The 21,124-nt window shown below is 42.2% G+C and overlaps 1 protein-coding gene across 9 annotated transcripts in view; it reads right to left on the bottom strand.

Moving 5' to 3' along the window:
* The window catches only part of slc4a2b (solute carrier family 4 member 2b), a 55,284-nt gene that overhangs the window by 8,811 nt on the left and 25,349 nt on the right, over nucleotides 1–21,124 (bottom strand). For 7 of the 9 annotated variants that reach the window (XM_004551966.2, XM_004551969.3, XM_076888217.1 and 4 more), the window contains 6 exons: nucleotides 8,346–8,514; nucleotides 8,020–8,255; nucleotides 7,136–7,260; nucleotides 6,095–6,315; nucleotides 2,137–2,273; nucleotides 24–204 (listed from right to left, as the gene is read on the bottom strand). In XM_004551966.2, coding sequence (XP_004552023.1) covers nucleotides 24–204; nucleotides 2,137–2,273; nucleotides 6,095–6,315; nucleotides 7,136–7,260; nucleotides 8,020–8,255; nucleotides 8,346–8,514 — 1,069 coding nt within the window. Of the gene's footprint in view, nucleotides 1–23; nucleotides 205–2,136; nucleotides 2,274–3,042; nucleotides 3,252–6,094; nucleotides 6,316–7,135; nucleotides 7,261–8,019; nucleotides 8,256–8,345; nucleotides 8,515–18,698; nucleotides 18,874–21,124 lie in introns of those variants that run through there. The other 2 variants (XM_004551971.5, XM_076888219.1) reach the window with 2 other exon arrangements.

Raw genomic sequence — 21,124 nt, 5'->3', positions numbered from 1 at the left:
ACACACTCAGTCTCTCTCTTTACCGTGGGAGATGGTCCTTCTGAGTTCCAGCAAACTGCGGAAAGACAGCGAAGCGACGTGAGGCTTCCCCCAGCGGTCCGTCTCCTCTTCAACATCTTCCTCAAACTTGATCCAACGGGCCGTCTCCTTCCACTGCAGCTCCTGGTTCTTGTCCATTGTCAGCTCGTTCAGCTCCACAAAGACCTGAGGTGGTTTACATGCATACGGTCCACACGTCATCACTTGCACATCCGTGCCAAACACACAGAAACAGTGAGTAAAGCACTCTGACTGGTCATTTTGTCCAACTTTTCTCATTTCTGTTTTGTGCCTCATCTCATCTGCCCTTGATCCTGCAATCAATCTCAAATGCCACGCTCGAGGATGTCTCCACACCTGAAGGAGAAAGGAGCTATGGTGGTGGATGAAGAAACCCATCATTCACTTTAGCATATTAAAAGAGGCACAGGATAAAGCTAGAATACACAAATAACAGCAGGAGGACCTAACAAATGTTGGCGCTAACATTTCTGATTCCTCTTGCCTTGACTCATACGTTCACATATCTGCTCAAAACTTAAGAAATGAGGAGGGGGAAATTTAGTGATTCATGTCATGCTTTCCAGAAGTGAGCTATCTAAAAAAAAAAAAAACATACTCAGCACACAAAGATAAGTGTTGTTAATCCTTAATCTAAGTTTTAAGAGTAGAATCTGTACAGCCTTAACTTTCTTCCCCTTGAGCATCCAAAAGCAGTTTTTATAACTGTACAAATTTGTAGTTTCCAACAAAATGTGATGTAGCTGGATGCGCTTTTTACAACTACATTTGTCAAAAAGCTTCTTTCGATGCCAAAATATAGCTTAAAAGCAGCAACTACAATGTTAATAACCACTTCAAGCATGCTTAAAATGTGTTTACAACTATTACAAACTAAACAATTTACACATCCAGCTGCACTTGAAAAACAAGCAACTACAAAGACTGCTGTGCATCAGCAGCAGCAGTCTCCCAGCTGCCAGGATCAGGATCTGTTAGGGAGAGATTAATTACGCCATGCTGGGTCAGTCGAAGTCCTCCGAGTAATGATGTCCAAAAAAAAAAAAAAAAAAAAAACAAGCTGCAAAATATTCCCTTATTCCCTGCTGCATGCCTGTGAAGTCACGCTCACACAGGATCAAACCTGACTCTTGCCGGCCATCCAGCCTCACCTTCTGACGAGCCATCTGTCCGCATCTGTGGACGCCTTCTGTCCACGAGGCAGAGCGGTACAGAACCACCGGCTGCAAACGGTGCAGGAAACGACTCAAACGCTGACCCGACCGACAGTGCCACAAAGGACGGGACCTTCACTTTCACACACATCCCCACACAAGTAGTTCTTCCTCATCACACACACCTGACAGGGACCTGTTGTTTACTGGGGCTGCTGGGGGCTCGGAGCTGCGTATGGGAATCTGTGTGTGCGTGTTAATAAAACATAGCTCCCCCTTTCTCAGGAGCTCCCAGTGTCTGGTTACCCAAGCTCCCCTCTTTTTTCCTTTCCGTGTGTGAAAGGAAAGAACGAACTCATTCATTTTTAATTGTCTCCTTCTCTCCCCAGCCCATCGGCAAAAGAGTCGAGCCACTGCTAAATTTGAGAGCGAAAGAAGAGAAAACATTTCCTGGACTTTGAAGGATTTGAAATCTGAAGTAGAAAACAGAGCCAACCAATTACGACTGGGTTTAAAAGCCCTGCTATTTACTTTCTCACCACACAAACTTGTTTGTTTACTTCCACTACAAAAGTGGAAGAGTTTCACTTTTAAAAGCTGCTCGTCTTTAAACTCATCTCTTCCAAAGATCCCTGAGGTAAAGAAATAATTTGAAAAATCAAAGAAACTCTTAAACTTTCACTGAGGTGACAGCTTCCAATTCAAACTCTGACTTTCCTCAGTTTTATCTCGACATCTTTATCTCAATTAGGGTCATTCAGACTACCACACACAAGCTAATTTAAGACCTTATTCTTAATTCAGCCCAGTAGATTATAAATGTGCTATAATAAGATTTTTATGCAGTTTCTTAAAATGCAGTGCTTACTAACAACATCAATTTAAGACACCTGTGCGACGTCAGTGTGAGGTGTTGTCTCACCTCATGGGGGGTGCGATCCTGCTTGCGACTGCGAGTGGTCGGCTCCTTGTGGTCCTTGCCGATGTGCACCACTTGGTTCTTGGTGCTCTTCCGGACCAGGTGTCGGCGCATGCCAGGAACATCTTCAAAGCGATGACCTGGAGTAACGGAAATAAACATGCAGCAAACTGTAGCTCCATGCAACACAACAGCATCAGGTCTTTAGTTTGTATGGCACATTTTGTTTCTTTAGCCCAGAGATGGCACACATTGACCTTCCACCCTTTTAAATCTCAACCCATTTAATCACAGGCCTCTTCGCTTTGTATCTAAGGGAGTAGAGTTACTCATGCTGGCAACACACCAACCACTGAAAGGATGAGGAGAAAGAAACATGATGACAGAGACAAATGGTTCTGTCAGGTGTTGGAAGTTCAAAGATCAACAGATCCGCTGATTCATTCAAGTTGAATTCAGAAACCGAGGAGATGACAGCTTCACACTGACAAATAAACTTGAGAAAATGAACAGGCCTGCTCTTCAACAAGAAATATGCAACAGACATCCAATTACTTAGGTTTTAACACTAAAACACTATTTTTGAGACCATAAGGGAGCCTCGACTCAATCTCACATTTAAATGCATTAACTGTGGCCATGAAAACCGGATCATTGAACAGGAAAGCCTACACAAACCCCGAAAAGCTCACATCAACCTTAAATGACAGTCTGCATCTGTTGAACAAGCATCTTTTCTCTGAGCTCACTCAAACATACAACCACAACATCCAAGTTTATTATATTTTCAGGACTTCTACTACAACCTTTTGTGACATCCTGTTTATTCTAAATTGATCTGTTAATAAGTTAAAACACATTCAACACAAAAACGAGTGAAATTTTCCTTAAAAAAATATCAAAGCTTACCATTATCAGAGCTTGCATATCCTATGTAAAAAACACTGAGGCTTTTCTGGTTCTTCATCAAGGCTTTAACTCATTATCTGATAACCGGGCAGGCCTCGCCAGGACAAAAGATGAAATTCTGTCCAGAACTGACTCATTGGTTCTCGCGTCACTCGTACAACCTTCAGGTTTTATTGGGAGGGCCCCTTGTCAGGTCACTACATGATGTTTGCCTGCACTTTGGGGCAGAACCTGGAAAAAAAATGAGCCCTGGCTGGCGTTAAGGAAGAGGAGGGTTTCTGCTGCAGGCATCGAGAGCATCTGGCGCTGGCGCAGCCACCTTACTGCGTGACCCCAACCCTCCTCGCTGCTCAAACTTAAGTGTTGGACTTGTTTTGACAAATTGGAAAAAGTCGCCACTTCTTGACCGGCTCCTGACCCCCGCCGGAGCTGAAGCTTTCAGAATGCATCAGTGAGCAGAGGTGCTAATTTGCTCGGGTCGAACAAAAGGGGAGGGACAGTGATCTAATAATTCCTATTGTTGAGCGGCAGCCAGAGACGGACACTTTCCCAGGATGATTTAGGGTGGCGGGAGGTAGATAAAAGAGGACAGAAAGTATGTGACAGTGAACCTGTTTGCAGGCTCACCTCTTTCATAATGACCAAATATCACGCCCACACTTCCATCCTCAGCTGCCTTGTTTTGGCCCTCGGGTCTACTTAATTCTTCCTCTGGTTTCACTCCTTTAATGATTAAAGGTTGGAAACAGAGGTCCGGATTTAACAATTAGCCACCATGTTGGCTCAGGCCCGAGTCCAGGGCCCTCATCTGACAGCGGGAACAGCTAATTTAATAATGCAGGCCTGTCTGCCACAGTTTCTGATAAGCTGCTGCTCTCTGCGGAGGAGTCGGCTCCCTGACGCAAATCACCTCGGCCCTGGACACTACCCCACGCTGGGCTTGGGGCTGGGAATGTCACAGGGCAGTGGAAAGCAGTCTGCAGTCAAACAGAGAAGGGCCCCACACCTTCACCCTGATGTTTGCGAAGGAATCTAAGCAAAGTGACTAGCTATCAGTTCAGCTGTATTTAATCATTTCTCCAGCTTCTTTAACACGCAGAACATGTTTTAGTGCAAAGTACAAAGTTTGTGTTAATGCTGGTGAAGATTAACAGCAAATGATATCTACAAGAAAGAGTAACGCGTGAATAATACCATATTTTTAAAATGACATTCCCAACAGTGTGTTTTAAACTTTTTGTAAAAGGTGTAGTTAGGAGATTTCCTGAAAACAAAAGAATAATCTACTCACATCAAGGCACTTTTATTGTAAGGCAAAGATCCTAAAATATTAGATAGAAAACCAACAATCACACAGCCCCTCTGAACGAGCACTTAGTGACTGTGGGAAGGAAAAACTCCCTTTTAACAGGAAGAAATCTTCCGCAGAACCAGGCTCGGGGAGGAGGGGCCATCTGACAGTTAGGGTGAGCAGAGACGGACGGGAGAAAGACACAATGTGGAGTGCCAGAGTTTAATAACTGCTAATGCAAATACAGTGAAAAGAAATGAGTGAAGAAGAAGCACCGTGGGAAGCCCACAGAGGCCTAGGCTTATTGCAGCGCAACTACAGGAGGGTTCAGGGTCATCTAATCCAGCCCCATCTTGAAGCTTTATCAAAAAGGAGTTTTAAGCCTGTTCTTAAAAGTAAAGAGGGTGTCTGTTTCCCAAATTCACAGTTTGAGCCTGAAAGCTCTTCCTCCCATTTTACTTTTAGTTACTCTATGATCCAACAAGTAAGCCCACAGTCTGACAGTGAAGTGCTCTAATGGGGTGATATTCTCGCCGCGGGATTTTGAATCAGCCGAAGACTACAATAACATCAGTTTCATATGAATTTAGAAGCAGGAAATGTAGGGCCTTTATCTTTATTATCCATGAAACATTTTCAAACCAGGATAAAAAACAAAAAAAGTGAAGTCCCATTGATTGACCATCAATGGGACTTTTTTCTTTTTTGCATTCACAGTCCAGAGACAAACTGATGATTGTAAATATGTGATTATCTGTATCACAATGACCTGTATCCCACCTCTCTACCTATGACAACCTTAGTTTTGTTGAATAAATCAATAAAAGCAATGGTTGGATTTTTTACTAATAAATAAAATACTCTAATAGATCCATCACCTCAGACATTTTGCCCACAAACTGCATATAAATACTTAGTCTTAGGCAAAGAGCAAAGCAGACACAGACAGCTGGAGACACCACAGATGAGTAGTCATACCTGTTGTGCTTTCTCTGGAATCCACCTGAAGAGTGTGTGCAGAGTTGATGTACTGTAGTCTATTGTCTCTCCTCATAAGAGTCTGGACATGCGCAAAAAGCTAGCAAGCACTCTTTTGTGCACACAAAGCCCTGCACTCTTCACCTGATGACGAAATTGAAGTCATATGGCCCACCGGAGGCTCAAGGATGCAGAAACAATAACAAACCTTTACAGCCTGAGATTTGGTGGATTATGCTGTTTAATCACCGTCGTTTTCTTTTAAGAAAACATCTTTCTATGTTTAACAATAAGCCACTATGTACTGCTGAGCAGGTAAGTATACTTTGTACTATTTTTTGTCCAACCTTGCAAGCTGTAACAATCATCATTTTGTAAAGCAGACAGAAACTGCAGAGTAAGGAGATGATTATCTGTTGGGTTTATCATTACAAGGAGCTCATTTTACATACAGGCAGTCATGTGAGCCACTGGTGATCCCAGAATACAGATAAAAAGAATGCTACATATTTACCAGAATACACAAAACATAAAGAGGTAACGAGTCCTCTTTTAACAATATCAACAGCCAATAAAAAGCAGGAGAGAAACGCTTTATTGCTCACATTACATCTCACTTCAATCAACGCTCAAAGTGCGTTTCCTTCAAAAACACCCCTCAAACACAACCACAGAAGGCTAGTTGGAGGGCACCTATGTCAAATACCCCTTTACACTTTTAGTCTGTGTAGGCTTGAACTTAAGCCACGATTAGTATCTGCTTGCCAAATGATTCGCACTCACTCTTGATGCCGTCCAGGTCAGCAGAGGCCAGCGTCTGAGCTTCGCTCTCATCAGTGGGGATGCGCTGGTACTTGGCCTGCTCGGCACCCGTCATGTTGCCCGTGCGTCGACGCTCTGTCAGGTCGTAACTGCGGCTGGCGGAGGAGACGCGGGTCAGTGGCGTGTGCTCGGCTGGGACTGACTGGGCAGTGGGGCTGGAGGGCTCAGATGAAGGCAGTTTACTAAAGAAGAGCAGAAAGATTAGAAGTAAAAAAAGGATTGTTTTTCATCTTTTATCTTTAGGATTGAACATTTCCCCCTTTAAAAACTGGGAACTGTGCACACTCAACCACACATAAAAATCCTCCCAATAGTTATTTCGTTTTAACAGGACTAACATTGTCGAAGTATTACAGCCTTCTACTGCTTCTCCTACTCTGATAAATGCATTCACGGTGCAAGTTACACATTTAGCTGCAAAAAGCAAAAAAGTGGACAGAGGACAAAGAATTTTAACAACACATCCAGCAAAAATAGACATAATTAACTTACCGTCTAGCGTAAACGCTACTTTACAACCTCGTCTTTAAGTCAACTTCCTCCACTTTAGGTAAGAATGGTTTAAAAGACAAATCTTCTGCGGTTAAGCTGATCTCTAATCGACTCAAAATAAGCAAAAGGTGTATGTGCAGCTTCTTTCAAGCTCAGATTTCTTTAAAAAGGAACAAAGTAAATGTCACAGGTGGAGTCAGGGCTGCTGAGTAGCAACAGGTGATATATGGGTCTCTGAGGACAGGATTCCTCTGGTCCATCTGATCATGCCCAGCAGGCTCACTGGATGCCTGAGACATGGTAACGTACAGTGCATCACACACCCCCGCCCCCCGAACAGGCGTGAGCCTCAGTGCTCTCACCCAAACAGGATGGCTGTGAGGACATTTCATCAAAAAAGACAAAAACATGCATTAAGCAGTCATCGCGGCAGGTAAGGCATGATTACCAACCTAACAATCACGCCCTTTTTCACTTCTTTTTGAAGTCTATGAAGCACACTTGACTCACTCTGTGGAAGTTGCGTCTTCATGTTCACCTCCCACACCGGACTGCGGTACGATGTCGAGCTTTCGGACCGAGTGTGGGCTCTCTTTGACACTTTTGGATACATGGTCATCTTCGGAAACGAAGAACTGTGGAGGGAAAAGGAAGCGTGAGAGTGCTGCTTCCTGTAACACGGTCAAAAATAAATAAATCAGATAAATCTAACGTCTCTCACATCCAGACAATGGAGAAACAAAGCCTGTGGAGACTTTTGCACATAAATCAGAGTTATTTAGATGTTGCTGGATTTCAGTATGAATTCAAAGGGAGCAAAAAGTTTCATGCAATCGTTTGATTATTACTTGTTGATTTTATGCGAACTCATTCAAGTGGGTTGAGGCAAATAGCCACCCACTCCGAGTCCGGTTCTGTTTGACATTCCCTTCTATTAAAAAGGGGGATTTTTCCTGCCCAGTGTTGATTAGTGTTTGTTTAAGAGTATAGAGTTTCTTCTCAAATTCCACCAAGCCTCAGGAACCCATCAACATTTATTCTGGTCTAGCTTTGGTCAGCAAATCAAAAAAAAAAAAAAAGTCTCTTTATGCTTAAAGTAGAAAATCAAAGGTGAAAAGTTGTCAGACAATTGCAAAACCCAGAATTCAACATAATTCAAGCTTTTAATTACTCCCGAAATTAGAACAAGCCTAAAAGGTACACAGTAGGTTTCAATTTGGTTTAAAAGAGAAAAGTTACATCACATTGTTCCATTTTCTCGAAGCAAATTTGTATTTAAAACCCATTTTCAATCAATTTTTGTATCAAATAACGCTTCTCGTGGGGTTTTATCTTATTTGCTCCCAAACACTGTGTTAAAAAGACTCAAATGAATCTAATAATAAAATGATTACCTCCACATCTTTGGTTCTCTCTGACTCAGATCGCTCTGACAGAACAGAATTTAGCTCTGTCCCCTCTTCTTCCTCTTCCTCCTCATCTTCACCTTCCTCTATGGGGACACTGCAGAGAGGATGGCTGCTTTTGTGATCTTTATCCTTCTTCCTTTTCTTGCTGCCCTTCCTCCTGCGTACGTCAGAGGGCAGTTTGGACAGAGGCCGGTGGATGTGGTGAGAGGAGTGTCGGTGGTCTGAAACACAGATAAATACATCAATTTCAGAGCTGTTCGCACACAACTGAAAGCATCTCCATGCTTTATGAAGCTTCTGTGCACGCTCACATTCAATGTCTTCGTCATGGTAAATGTGGTGCTCCTTATCAGGCACGGCAGCAGCAGGCGTGAGGATCTGCTGGAAGCGCTGGACACCCAAGGCTTTATTCAGGTCCCCATCATCCTCCTCTTCTGGGCGCGGAGACCCGTGTAGTGATGAAGCAGCAGGAGCTTCTGGCTGCAACAAAAGATGAAAATAAACAAGACAGCAGTGAAATAAGAATGAGGAAATGCTTCAGATTGGCAACCTGTCCAGGGTGTACCCCGCCTCTCGCCCTATGTTAGAAGAGATATGCATATGTCTAAGAGTGCATGCTGAAAACCCAGCTCAGAATGAACAAGTGTGCGCCTCACTTAAAACCACCACTAGAGGGCGATCTGTCCTAGCTGTGAACACATCAGTTAGGTCATCTCTTCTTCAACATGAGCTTTAAAGTCAGAAACCATAGCCATGAGCTTTGATCAGTTCCAACAGGGATCACATGGGTGATAAGAGATCTGTTTTCCTGCAGCACGACGCAGTAACCCGCTGAGCCCTGCTCCGTCTCTCCCGGTGAGATATTGAGAAAAGGATGGACTGCAGCGATATGACAAGAGTACCTGCTCAGACACCATTCAGCAGGTGGCAAAACTCGGGGATCGCAAGTCATTTGACACCCTGTTAAATGTTCCCAACATGGTGGTCCTACACTAGGCTTTCCTGTGCTGCAGGGAGCAACAGCAAACGTGATGATAGTTTTGTGTCTAGGCTCAAAGTTTTAGCACAGATGGTACTGTACTCTTATTGTTATCAAATACTTTTCTGATGGGTTTAAACTACAAAACTTCAGTTTAACTACTAGTAATTCAATTAAAACGACAATAAAAATGTCGTTACTTACAAGCACGCTGTAAAATATTTTTATCGTTTTTTTATAGCTCACATCACATTTTCTACACCTTCTACAGCACCTGTGTGATGTACAAAGGTCCCCTAGACACACGAAGATTATGAAGTCCATCGAGATGAGAAAATTTAAGCGGGAAACTTTCTGGTTAATAATAATTATAGGTCAACAGATGATCAGACATGCAGGCATGTGCAGGAAGAGTGTGGAAAACTGACTCCCATAGCCTGTAACACCATGCTTCTTTTTGCATGCCACACAAAGGTGACAGCAGCGGTAAGCCCTCTGCTGAACGGAGGACGGGCTGAAAATAAAAGGCTTTCAAGAAAACGTTCAATATTGACCCAAGGTTCAATTTCTCAGATCTCTCTCCACGCCCTTTTTTTTTTTTTAAACAAGTGCCTAAAAACAGGAGTGAGCAGACTCACTGCACCTCAGTGACCTCCAGAGTCAAGAATTAAGCTTTAAGGACCAATAACCAAGCAGATCTGTGCTATTTTGCTATGAACTGAAGCATCAGCCTGCATCCACATCACCATCAACCGTTCAGCACTTAATTACTGATCCAAAACCCTGCAGCGCATTATCCAGACGAGTGAAGCCCTCAGAGTGTAGCTAAATGATCTCGTTGTTTGTTTTTACAGGGCCCTCATTCATATCATGGTTTCACGGTGAATCCCTCGAGGTGGAAGCAACGTGTGAAGGATTCTCGAAGGGGTGCAAGAATTTTCCACAACCGAAGGCACGTATGAGAACAAGCTGAGGGAAGCATAGTAGGGAAAAAAAGAGAGCAGAAAAAAAAACGAGTAAATTGAATAAGATCAACACTTCTTCTGCAGTTTCAGTGACTTACCTCACTCATGACGTGAGCTTTATCAAAAGCACGGTTTTTGGTGACAACAAGCGTCAGCGCCCTCCACCATGACAAAACTGGATCTCTTACTTCACTCAGCACCTCTATTAAAGAACTGCAGGCAGGAGATATCCCTCTCCCCCTGCTTATCAAAGCCTCGTGATGCCATAATCAGAGCCCTATCGCCCAGCCTGCCACCTTCACCAGGTTGCGTATTGTGCCGAGGCCGAACAAACAAGACTCGCATTCTCGCTTTGAGGACAAGTGTGGCCTGAAAGGACAAGCCGTGTTTAAACAGTCAAGAACAAAACCCGACGCTGACATTCATCCCCACGTTTTCCACATAAAGTCTAAATATTTACCTGGGTGCTTTAAGTGCATATGATCTAAACCTCTTACACTTTTTTTTTGAAGGCTAATATTGACAGAAGTAATGTTAAGCAACGGGCTGAAAAGAAACATGAAAGACTCAAAAGTGACTAAAATCTGACCTGTGAATTACAGTCTGTCTCAATTACAGAAACTAACAAATGCAGCTGTTTTCACCACATATCTACAGCTACATTTAAGACTTTTTAACAGTACATTAAATTATTTTGATGCACGCTCAATCATCCAGGTAAGGAAAACCTAAAAAAGCTGGACACGTTTTCTCAGACTGAAAAGAGATGAACAGAATCTACTTATTTGGGTTCTACTTTAAATGAAACTAATTAAACTTGACATGGAACCAAAGAGCAGTGTGAAAATAGACTCTTTCCAAGAGCTCGAGTTTATGCACGTTGCTCAAATATATTCATTACGGCGAAAAGAAAAACAAAAGTGTGACCCATCTTAAACACACAACGCAGTTTGTTTCATAAGCATTTCCAGTTTTTAGCTTGAGCTAGAACTGTTAAGTTAGACATTTTACAGTCAATGCTTTTTTAAACATGTGAAAAAGCCTGAAAGGTTGAGTCAGACAATAAAGCACGCTCTTAATACTGAATTTGCACTGCATGATCCAAATGTGTAGACCGGGGCTAGAGATGTGCGGTTTGAGACCCGGCAAAACTGAGTTTAAGACATTTTAATATTTTAGCTTTAGCCAGAAAATGAGAGAAGTTTAAATGCATTAGTAACATAATTCAATCTAAGCACACTCTTCATCAATCCTGTTTAAGTGGTTCAGCTATTTCAACAAATGATCTATGTTCATGTATGAGAATTAGCAGTTGAGGGAGCTAATGTACGGTAATGCAATCTAATGGATCCAATACAGAGAAAAAAAACAGTTTAGGATTTCAATTGTTGTGAGCTGAAGAAGGAAGAACAGTGCACAGAGTCCTGGGAGGACTTGAGACGGGGTCTGGGTGCTAGGGAAGACTTATCAGATGACTGGGGAAAGTTCAGCAGTAGTGCCAAGAAGGTGTTCGGTGTGTCCTCTGGACAGAGCAAAGAGGACAAAGAAACTTGGCTGTGGAATGAGGGAGTACAAGAAAGTGTTCAAAGAAAGAGGTTGACAGAGAATAAGTGGGATAGGCAGGATGTTTAAGAAAGTAGACAGGAGTACTGGGAAGCGAGGTGTACAGGAACGAGAGGTGGTAAAGACAAGGAAAAAGTTTATAGTGAGTTGTACCTACTGATCTCCAAAGGCCTGAGCATTTCAAAGGTTACTGTGTCTGATGTGGGCGTGTCTGATCATTACTGTGTTTTCTTTGAAAGTAAAATCTCAGCCCACACAAATATATCAACAACAGTGATCACAAAACGGTGTATAACTGAACACAGTAGTGCAATTTTTAACCAGGTCTTCCCATTAACACCTGACCTGTCCAGAGGGTCAGTCAATGAGCTCGTCAATAGCTTCAATGCTAACATGTTAAATGTAATGGACACTATTGCTCCCATTAAGGTGAAGGTTATCTCTGGAAGGAAAAAGTCTCCATGGAGAAACTCCACACTGGTGAAAAATGAAAAAAGAGAGTGTAGGAAAGCTGAGCGCAGATGGAGAAAAACAAACCTCCAGGTTCATTATGACATTTATAAAGAGAAACTTCACAATTATAATTTACAACTGAGGAATGCAAGGAAGTCCTACTTCTCTGACATCATCACTAAAAACAGCCATAATGCTCGGGTCTTATTTTCTACAGTTGACAGGCTAACAAACCCTCCTGTGTCAGTGGCAGCTGAACTTCATTCGACCATGGCCTGCAATGACTTTGCCAAATTCTTCACTGAAAAAATCCAAAAAATTAGACAAGCAATTGGTACATCAACAGCAGATCCAGGATATGTACTGTGTCCACCAAAAAACTGTTTAAACACCATGAAACAGTTTCACCCTATTAACAGCAAAGACCTGGAGGACATCTTAGGTCAACTGAACTCCTCCTCCTGCTGTTTAGATGTCCTGCCAACAAGTTTTTTCAAAAAGGTCTCAAAGACTTTAGAGTCAGACCTGTTACAGATCGTCAACTTTTCTTTATTATCAGGTGTGTTTCCAGAATCACTAAAAACTGCTGTAATCAAACCTATACTGAAAAAGAACAATCTTGACAAGACACAAATGAACAACTACAGGCCGATCTCAAATCTCCCGTTTTTAAGTAAGATCATTGAAAAAGCAGTTTCTCAACAGCTTAGTTACTTCTTAAAACAGAATAACTGCTACGATGCCTTCCAGTCAGGTTTTAGACAGAACCACAGCACTGAAACCGCTCTGACCAAAGTGTTCAATGACATATGTCTGAATACAGACAGTGGAAAAATGTCAGTCTTAGTTTTACTGGATCTCAGTGCAGCATTTGATACAGTTGACCACAACATATTACTCAAACGACTGGAGAACTGGGCAGGTCTTTCAGGAACTGTACTAAACTGGTTCAAAACATACGTAGAAAACAGGAAATACTTTGTATCAATAGGTAACTTCACATCTGAGCAGACAAGTATCACATGTGGAGTTCCCCAAGGTTCCATCTTGGGACCCCTTCTGTTTAACATCTACATGCTCCCACTGGCACAGATTATAAACAACAACAAAATAAACTATCACAGCTATGCAGATGACACACAAATATATATCACAATGTCACCAGGAGACCGAGGCCCTGTACAGGCTCTTGGTAAATGCATTGAGGAAATCAATGACTGGTTGTGCCACAATTTTCTCCAGCTAAACAAAAACAAAACTGAGGTAATAGTCTTTGGCGCCAAAGAAAAACGATTACAGGTCACCAGAGAACTTCAATCTATACATCTAAAAACCACAAACCAGGCGAGAAATTTGGGTGTAGTGATGGATGCAGACCTAAACTTAGAAAAACACATTAAGACAATAACAAAGTCAGCTTACTATCACCTCAAGAATATTTCAAGGATAAAAGATCTGATGTCTCAACAGGACCTGGAAAAACTAGTCCATGCATTCATCTTTAGTAGGCTTGATTACTGTAACAGCATCTTTACAGGTCTACCTAAAAAAAATCAGTCAGACAACTACAGCTCATTCAGAACTCTGCTGCTCAAGTCCTCACTAAGACCAAAAAAGTGGACCACATCAGTCCAGCTCTGAGGTCCTTACACTGGCTGCCTGTCCGTCAGAGGATAGACTTTAAAGTTCTGATGCTGGTCTATAAAGCTCTGAATGGTTTAGGACCAAAATACATCAATGACCTCCTGACCCAGTATGAACCATCCAGATCCCTCAGGTCATCTGGATCCGGTCTTTTATCAGTTCCCAGAGTCAGAACCAGACACGGAGAAGCTGCATTCAGCTTTTATGCTCCTTATATCTGGAACAAACTCCCAGAAAGCCTCAGATCAGCTGAAACACTCAGTTTATTTAAATCCAGGTTGAAGACTCACCTGTTCTCAGCTGCATTTGAATAAAGCACCAAATCCACACTTTAAGCTTAAATTTCAAAACTTACATTAACTACTGATTTTATCTACTGTTCTGATTTTATCTGTTTTGATTTTATATACTGTTGTTTGTTTGTTTGTTTGTTAGTTAATTAGTTAGTTTATTTGCTTGTTTTAATCAATTTTAAATCATGCTTTTTATTTGTTCTTGTTTCTAATGTCTCTGTAAAGCACTTTGAATCACCTTGTTGTTGAATTGTGCTATACAAATAAACTTGCCTTGCCTTGCCTTGTATGTGAGGCTGGATACTGAAGGAGTGTTCATAGCTGCACCGTGCTGTTCTCTTCAAGGAATTACCATTCCACTGCTTTGATAGCACTTTAAAGCATATACCTAAGGTTAGAGCATTTAATATTAATTCAGTGCCAACTGAGTCATGTGTGATTCAGCGAATTTCAGTTATTTACCCACATTAAGGCCTGTTTATCTTAGGCTCAGCTCTTTTGTGTTGGTGCAACCTGACAGGAGCCCATCCACTCGCGTTACATATAAAATGTTATAACGCAAGTTAAATCATCAGTCAAGCAGAAGTTAACACCAAGATAAAAGTAGCGAGGTAGTGGCTGGATTTCATCTTTACTTTTTGCGGATGATGTCATTCTGTTTGCTTCAACAGGTGGTGACCTCCAGCTTGCACCGGAGCAGTTTGTGGTCAAGTATGAGACGTCGAGAATGAGATTCAGCACCTCCAAGTCCGAGATGATGGTTCTCAGCTGGAAAAGGGTGGCGTGCCCTCTCCTGGTCAGGGGAACGTTTCTACCCCAGGTGGAGGGGTTTAAGTATCGGGGTCTTTTTCATGAGTGAGGGGAGAGTGAAGCGTGAGCCACAGAAAGGAGTTTCCTTTAGAAGTGTCCTGGACTGTGTTAAACTTGATTTGGACTTCTTTGGGAAATCTGATTTATGACGAAACCAGAAGTCACTCTTGACCCTACACCGCAACTCTCCACGCCATTCACACCGTTGTGAGCTGCATCAGTCTGATGTGTAGTTGCATTTCTCAGGAGGTGCACATCAAAGGTTATAGCATAAGGTTAAAATGAATTCACAATTACATTGTAAATTACATCATAGATTTGCCTTCGAAGCATGAGTCACGCATTAGAAATAGGGTGAGGAGGGCTGTCTGTGTCAAAAGGAGCCAGTTGAGGTGGTTTGGGCATCTGACTAGGATGCCTCCTGGACAATTCCTAGGCATGTATTTCAAGTATTTCCTACTGGAAACAGGTCCTGGGAAAGACCTAGGACTCTGAAGATATTATCTCTCTCAGCTGGCTTGGGAACAACTTTGTATCCCCCTGGATGAGCTGGAAGACGTGGCCAGGGCGAGCAAAGTCTGCCTGAGCTGATCCCACATATGCGGCAAAAGAAATATGGATGGATAATTTTAAAAGGGGCATGTCTAGTTAGCTTTTCCTCAAAAAATATATATTTTGTTAAAAGCGATTTTCAAATAGCTAACAGGGTTTATCAAATACTGTATTTGCCAATTTTAAAACCTTTATCCACTTGTGAAAGATTTCCTTTCAACATTAGTTTACTGTATCTGCCGCACTAAGACTGCTGAAACATGTAATGCATCCATTTTTAATGCAGGTTTTAGTAAGTGGCATGCATGTGCAGAGACTGTTGTAGAAAGAAACCAACACTCAGCATGTGGAGGCTGCAGGAGATTATTTGTGTGGTGAGGCAGTCGCAAATCCTCCACAGTCAGCACTTGGAAGCAAAGTGGAGGCGGGGGTGCAGACACTGTAGTGATCATGTCGTGCATCGTGGCTGATGTGTCGCTGTATTAACTCATATCTTTAAAGTAAATCAACTGCAAGGAAATCCCAGTGCAGATTGTGCTCAGTTTTCCAGAACAGTGTGTGAAAGCAGAAGAGTTGTAACCCAGGTCTTACCTCAGCCAAATTTCTATTACAAACATTGATTTCAACAACCTCCCTGTTGCATCATGCATTAAAAAAGGCCATGTTTAAAGTTTTGCTTTTCCCAGCCATCAGTCTGACGCAATTTGGTAGTATACACAGCCTGGGGTCGTGTTTCTACGCCTCATTTTATTTTAAAATGTCCAACTGACAAACTCAGTTTACAAACCTAAGTGAGATGAGTCACATACAGAGGGAGTCAGATACACGTCACAGGAAGAATGAAGCTAGAATGATATATAATAATTTTTTTTTAAAAAGTGTGAAAGAGGAGGTAGTGCAAACCACAGAGGGCTGATCCCAATCACGGACGACCAACAGCTCACTGAAAGAGTTCACTGAAAGATCAAAGTTCAATGCCGCAAAGACAAAGTGTGCATTTCAATCTCAACGTGAAGTTCAAGGGTGAGACTCCCTAAAAGGAATCAAAGAGGGGGGCGTGATTACGATTGTGAAATAGTCAACAGGCAAAGAATATTTTTATTTTAACCTCCAACAAGAGGCCATCTATCCTGTTTAAAGCTGATTTTTTAAGATTTTTGTAGCATCCCTTAACATAACAATTGGAATCACGTGTACCATGTTTATAAAGCTCTACATACTAAAACCTGTAAAGCGGGAATGGAACCTCGTGAGAAATGCCACAGTCATGGAGGGCAGCACCAATAAGCTGAAATAATTCTACTCAGTAGAAGTTTTCTCTCCTTATTAGCTTATTGATGCCGTTCTCCACAACAGTCCCAGTTAGGGCTGCTCGATTATGGCAAAAATGATAATCACGATTATTTTCACTGAAATTGAGATCACGATTATTTGACGATATTTATTTAACCCTTTAAGACCTACTATAGAACCAAGTCCACCAGAGCTTATATTATTTTTATTTATTTTTTTTTTTTTTTACATGCTGTAGTGCCATTTGTGGGAGCATTTCAAGTTGCTATACATCAATACAACTGTTATAGCCCATATTTTAATAATATGTATGCATTAAGTCCATAGTAATTACATTAATTGCAAAAAAGTGCAATAAACTACAAAAAAAATTGAAAATCGCTTTTGTTTTGTTTACATATATTTCTACTTGGAGAAATTTAAGAGGTTTATCCCTCAAAACTTTAAATACAATAAAGTTGCAAAAAATAGTTTCCCACCACAGGAAATTTATTTTGAGTGTCTTCATAGTTTTATTTTGGAGATACACCAATTTTTATATACTGCAGGAAAAACAAAAAACAATCCTATGATGCAAATTTGCAAAGAAAACAGCAGGTGCATCATTTCACTGTGGGAAGTGTTACGAACAGCTGATAGGAACGGCAAAGCGTGTTTCTGGAATATTATGTTTTTGTTCCTGCAAGCGCTTTTTATGCAATTTTTGCAAAGCTATATGTGGAACGAAACCGTGACCGAGGACAAGCTGATGGCATCAGATGTAAGTACAACTCCTCCGGTTTCATATGCAAAACAAATTATTGCGCTAGCTTACACGGTTCAGGTTCTACAGGGATTTAAAAATAGTTACGCAAAACGGAGCGTGCTGCTCTGACCGGCTTTAAAGGGTTAACAATGACTTTAAAATAATAATATAAAATAGTGTGCAACACCACTGAAGTTTTTTTTTTTTTTTTTAAACTCTCTTTTCAACCAACGGCAGTCACTCTCCAAATAACTTCTGCTTAGCTTTCCGGGCTTCCCTCGGGTCCTCTTAATCAGCGGTCTCCACCCTTTTTTGCGCCACGGACCGGTTTATGCCCGACAATATTTTCACGGACCGGCCTTTAAGGTGTCGCGGATAAACGAGGGAGGGGCTAATAATCGGCTCAGTCATTTTTAATGATCGTTGAAAGCCCAGATCGTAATCGTGATTTAAATTCGATTAATTGAGCAGCCCTAGTCCCAGTGTCAGTTAAGTGTAACATTTCCCATTAAAAAACAAAGTTTAATAGTCTAAACCTGCAGTTCTCAAAATCACTGATGACAAATTTTACGTCACTTAAACTAAAGTGGACCCAACGAGGCTCACAGACGTGTAAACTATAACAACTATTACAGGGGAGAAAATAAAGGATCCTCCCCAATAATTCTAACACTGACTCAGCTAATTTGCTAATGTGGACTGATTAAGCCATTTCTCCATGTACTCTGTTTACATTCCTAATAAGGTGACCTACGCAGCAGCAGGGGCAGAAGGAAGCATGTGTTGCACCCCGAGAGAATGGAGGGAGTTAGCTTAGGGTCACCAACCAGCAGATGTTCTGTAAGAAACCGTGACTTCAGAGTTTCATTTCCAAGGAGAGAAGTAACAGAGAATACTGCCACAACACTTGCCCCGTTATTTTTTGTAGGAAGTTCATTTCCTTGTTTGCTTTGCAATTTAACAGTTAACTCGTTGTGGTTTGGTTACAACCACTGAAGAAAAAAAAAAAAAAAAAAAAAATCTCTGTAAGCCCCTGTGAAGAAAACCCATAATCTCACTGCTGACCATCAGAGGAGTGACTATGTGCAACTACTCGCGCATTAAGATGACATAAGGAAGTAATTATTAACTTCTATTTCTGCAGCTTAAGGAGAAAAGGAAATGAGCTACTGGGCATAGAAAAAAAAAAACCCTCAAGAACAAGACTGAACATTAAACAGCTGCAGGGGTCGTGCTGAGGTTAGGTTTACCTTAAGAAGCAAAGTCAGACAACATTTGGAACAATCTCTGTTCGGGGAAAGCGGGGAAAGATAACATCAAGCCAAAATGTCACACAAACAGCCTAAGCACAAAGGTGACAAACTCACCTTATACAGGAAGTCCATCAAATGACATTACAGGCGTTTTTGCGATGTGAACCTCAGAGACAGTTTTGGTTTTCCTGTATCAAGGTAGTGCTGGCTCCTTTCCTAGAAGGCAACGCGTTTCCATTTCAGTTTGCCTCAGTCACGTGACCAGGGCAGATCTTCACGGCAGGAAGACGACAACCACTGACATTAGTTTCAAAATGTCAGCACATAAAATCCAGAGTGGAGTAACTGACCACTCCTTGACCACACACACACACACACACACACACACAGAGCTCAGGAGTTAATCATTTACCCAGAATTTTTTTTATCTTTGTGCTACCAACTGGCAAATCTCATCACAGCCAAAAGAAATTATGGATCACAGGCTCAGTTGACTGCCATAAACCTACTAAGTACAAACACAATAAAGACATGCAGAGTGCTGTAAATGAACACAGGAGCTCTGCCCTTTGCACCATGTTCTTCATAGCAACTAATGTCTTTGGTATTATACACAAACTGAATATCTGTGCATCTAAAAGCACTGTATTAGGAATTTACTGCTTCTAAATAAACAGCATTTTACCTTTTTCGCTTTGTCAGGAACAGAAAGTTTATTTAGTTATTATCATTATTATTATTTAGTTATGATTTTGATCAAGGGAATAATCTGATCCTGAAGTGCTGATTAGATGTGAGCTGTGCAGGATGTAAGATAAACAGTCATACGCAAAGCTATGCATCCATCTATCCACAGCGGGGTGTAATATTAGTCAGATGACTTCATTTAAATGCTTAAATGAAGCAGCAGCACAAACATGGTTGAGAGGTCCAGTTCACTGACTGGCAAAGGTTGCCCAAGTCGGCATGCCTGTCAATCGAAGCAGCAACATCCCTAAATTTAAGCCTTAGTAGCATAACTCAAGGAAGAGTTGGATATAAATAAATAAATAAAAAATCCGCCCATTACAGTTGTAGAACTATTACCTCCAATCTCAAGGCCACACCTGGAAATGGGTGCAGTTCAATGAGTTGGTGTTCCAAGTATCTCAGTGTCTTGTTAATGTGCAAGCAGGAGACTAACAGATTAGTGCAGCATCTGCAGTGATGTGGATGCTGAATCAGTCTGTTGGGGTGGAGAGAGCCGAGTGTAAAAGTGAAACTGCCGATTTTTACCGATAAATCGACAGCTTTACTTTTGTGTTTTGATGTACGTTCCTACCCTCACCTATTGCCTCGAGCTGAGGGGAATGATTAAAAGAATGAGGCTGCAGAAACAAGCAGCGGAAATGATCTTCCTCTAAGGGCTGTCTGGGCCCTTAGAGACTCAGTCATTCAGGAGGAGCTCAGAGTAGAGCTGCTACTCCTCCACATCGAATGGAGCCAGCTGTGGTGACTGGACACCTCCTTGAAGTGCGCATGCGCCAACCAGCGTGCAGCCTGTTACAGTCGCTCCTGCTTTTCTCTTAGTTTAGCTCTTTTTTCTTACGTATTCTTTTTTTTTTCTGACTTGTATTTTCCTCCGTTTTCTATCTCTTACTCAATCATGTGGATTGAGAGAGTTTTTGTTCTTCTGGTGGCCGTGGAACTGTTACTTTTATCATGGAACGGGACCGCGGCACATCTCCTACACGCACGGACTGTTTACTCCAGAGATCAGCTGATCGCCCTGATGCCGGCCGGCTCGCTGGCCAGGCCCGCAGAAGTGCCCGCAGAAGTACCAGCTGAAATTTGGAGGAAAACACATCGGGGATGCAGAGGTCAAGGACAGAAGAGAAGAAAAAAGGTGACGGTGAGACAGCGGAGGCTCGAAGCGAGGAGGAGGTTTAAACCGTGTCTGCCGTCTATCGTGATGGGAAATGTGCGATCGTTGGCAAGTAAAATCGACGAGCTCTCAGCACTGGTACGGAGTCAGAGGGAATACCGAGAGTGTAGCCTGATGTGTTTCACCGAATCATGGATGCACCAGGTCATTCCCGATGAGAATGCTTCCGTGGAAGGCTTCCACACTGTTCGGGCGGACAGGGACAGCATCGCTAGCGGTAAGCGTAAAGGAGGTGGGCTTGCTGTTTTAGTTAACAACCGGTGGTGTAACCCTGCCAACATAACAATCAAAGAAAGGATTTGTTGCCCGGACACTGAACTGTGTGCTGTTGGACTCAGGCCGTATTATTTACCCAGGGAATTCTCTCACGTCATCTTGGTGGCTGTTTATGTTCCCCCCTCTGCTAACCCCACAGCTGCATGTGACACTATCCACTCTGCCATAGCTCGGCTACAGACTCAGCACCCGAGTGCCTTTATTGTGATCTCGGGTGACTTCAACCATGTATCACTGGACAATACACTACCAACATTCAAACAATATGTGGACTGTCCCACCAGGGGAGAGAAAACTTTAGACTTACTGTATGCTAACGTCAAGGATGCATACAGCTCCT

This window comes from Maylandia zebra, linkage group LG9 (assembly GCF_041146795.1).
Source record: "Maylandia zebra isolate NMK-2024a linkage group LG9, Mzebra_GT3a, whole genome shotgun sequence".
NCBI classification, from domain to species: domain Eukaryota; kingdom Metazoa; phylum Chordata; class Actinopteri; order Cichliformes; family Cichlidae; genus Maylandia; species Maylandia zebra.
This window is presented reverse-complemented; position numbering and strand designations above follow the sequence as displayed.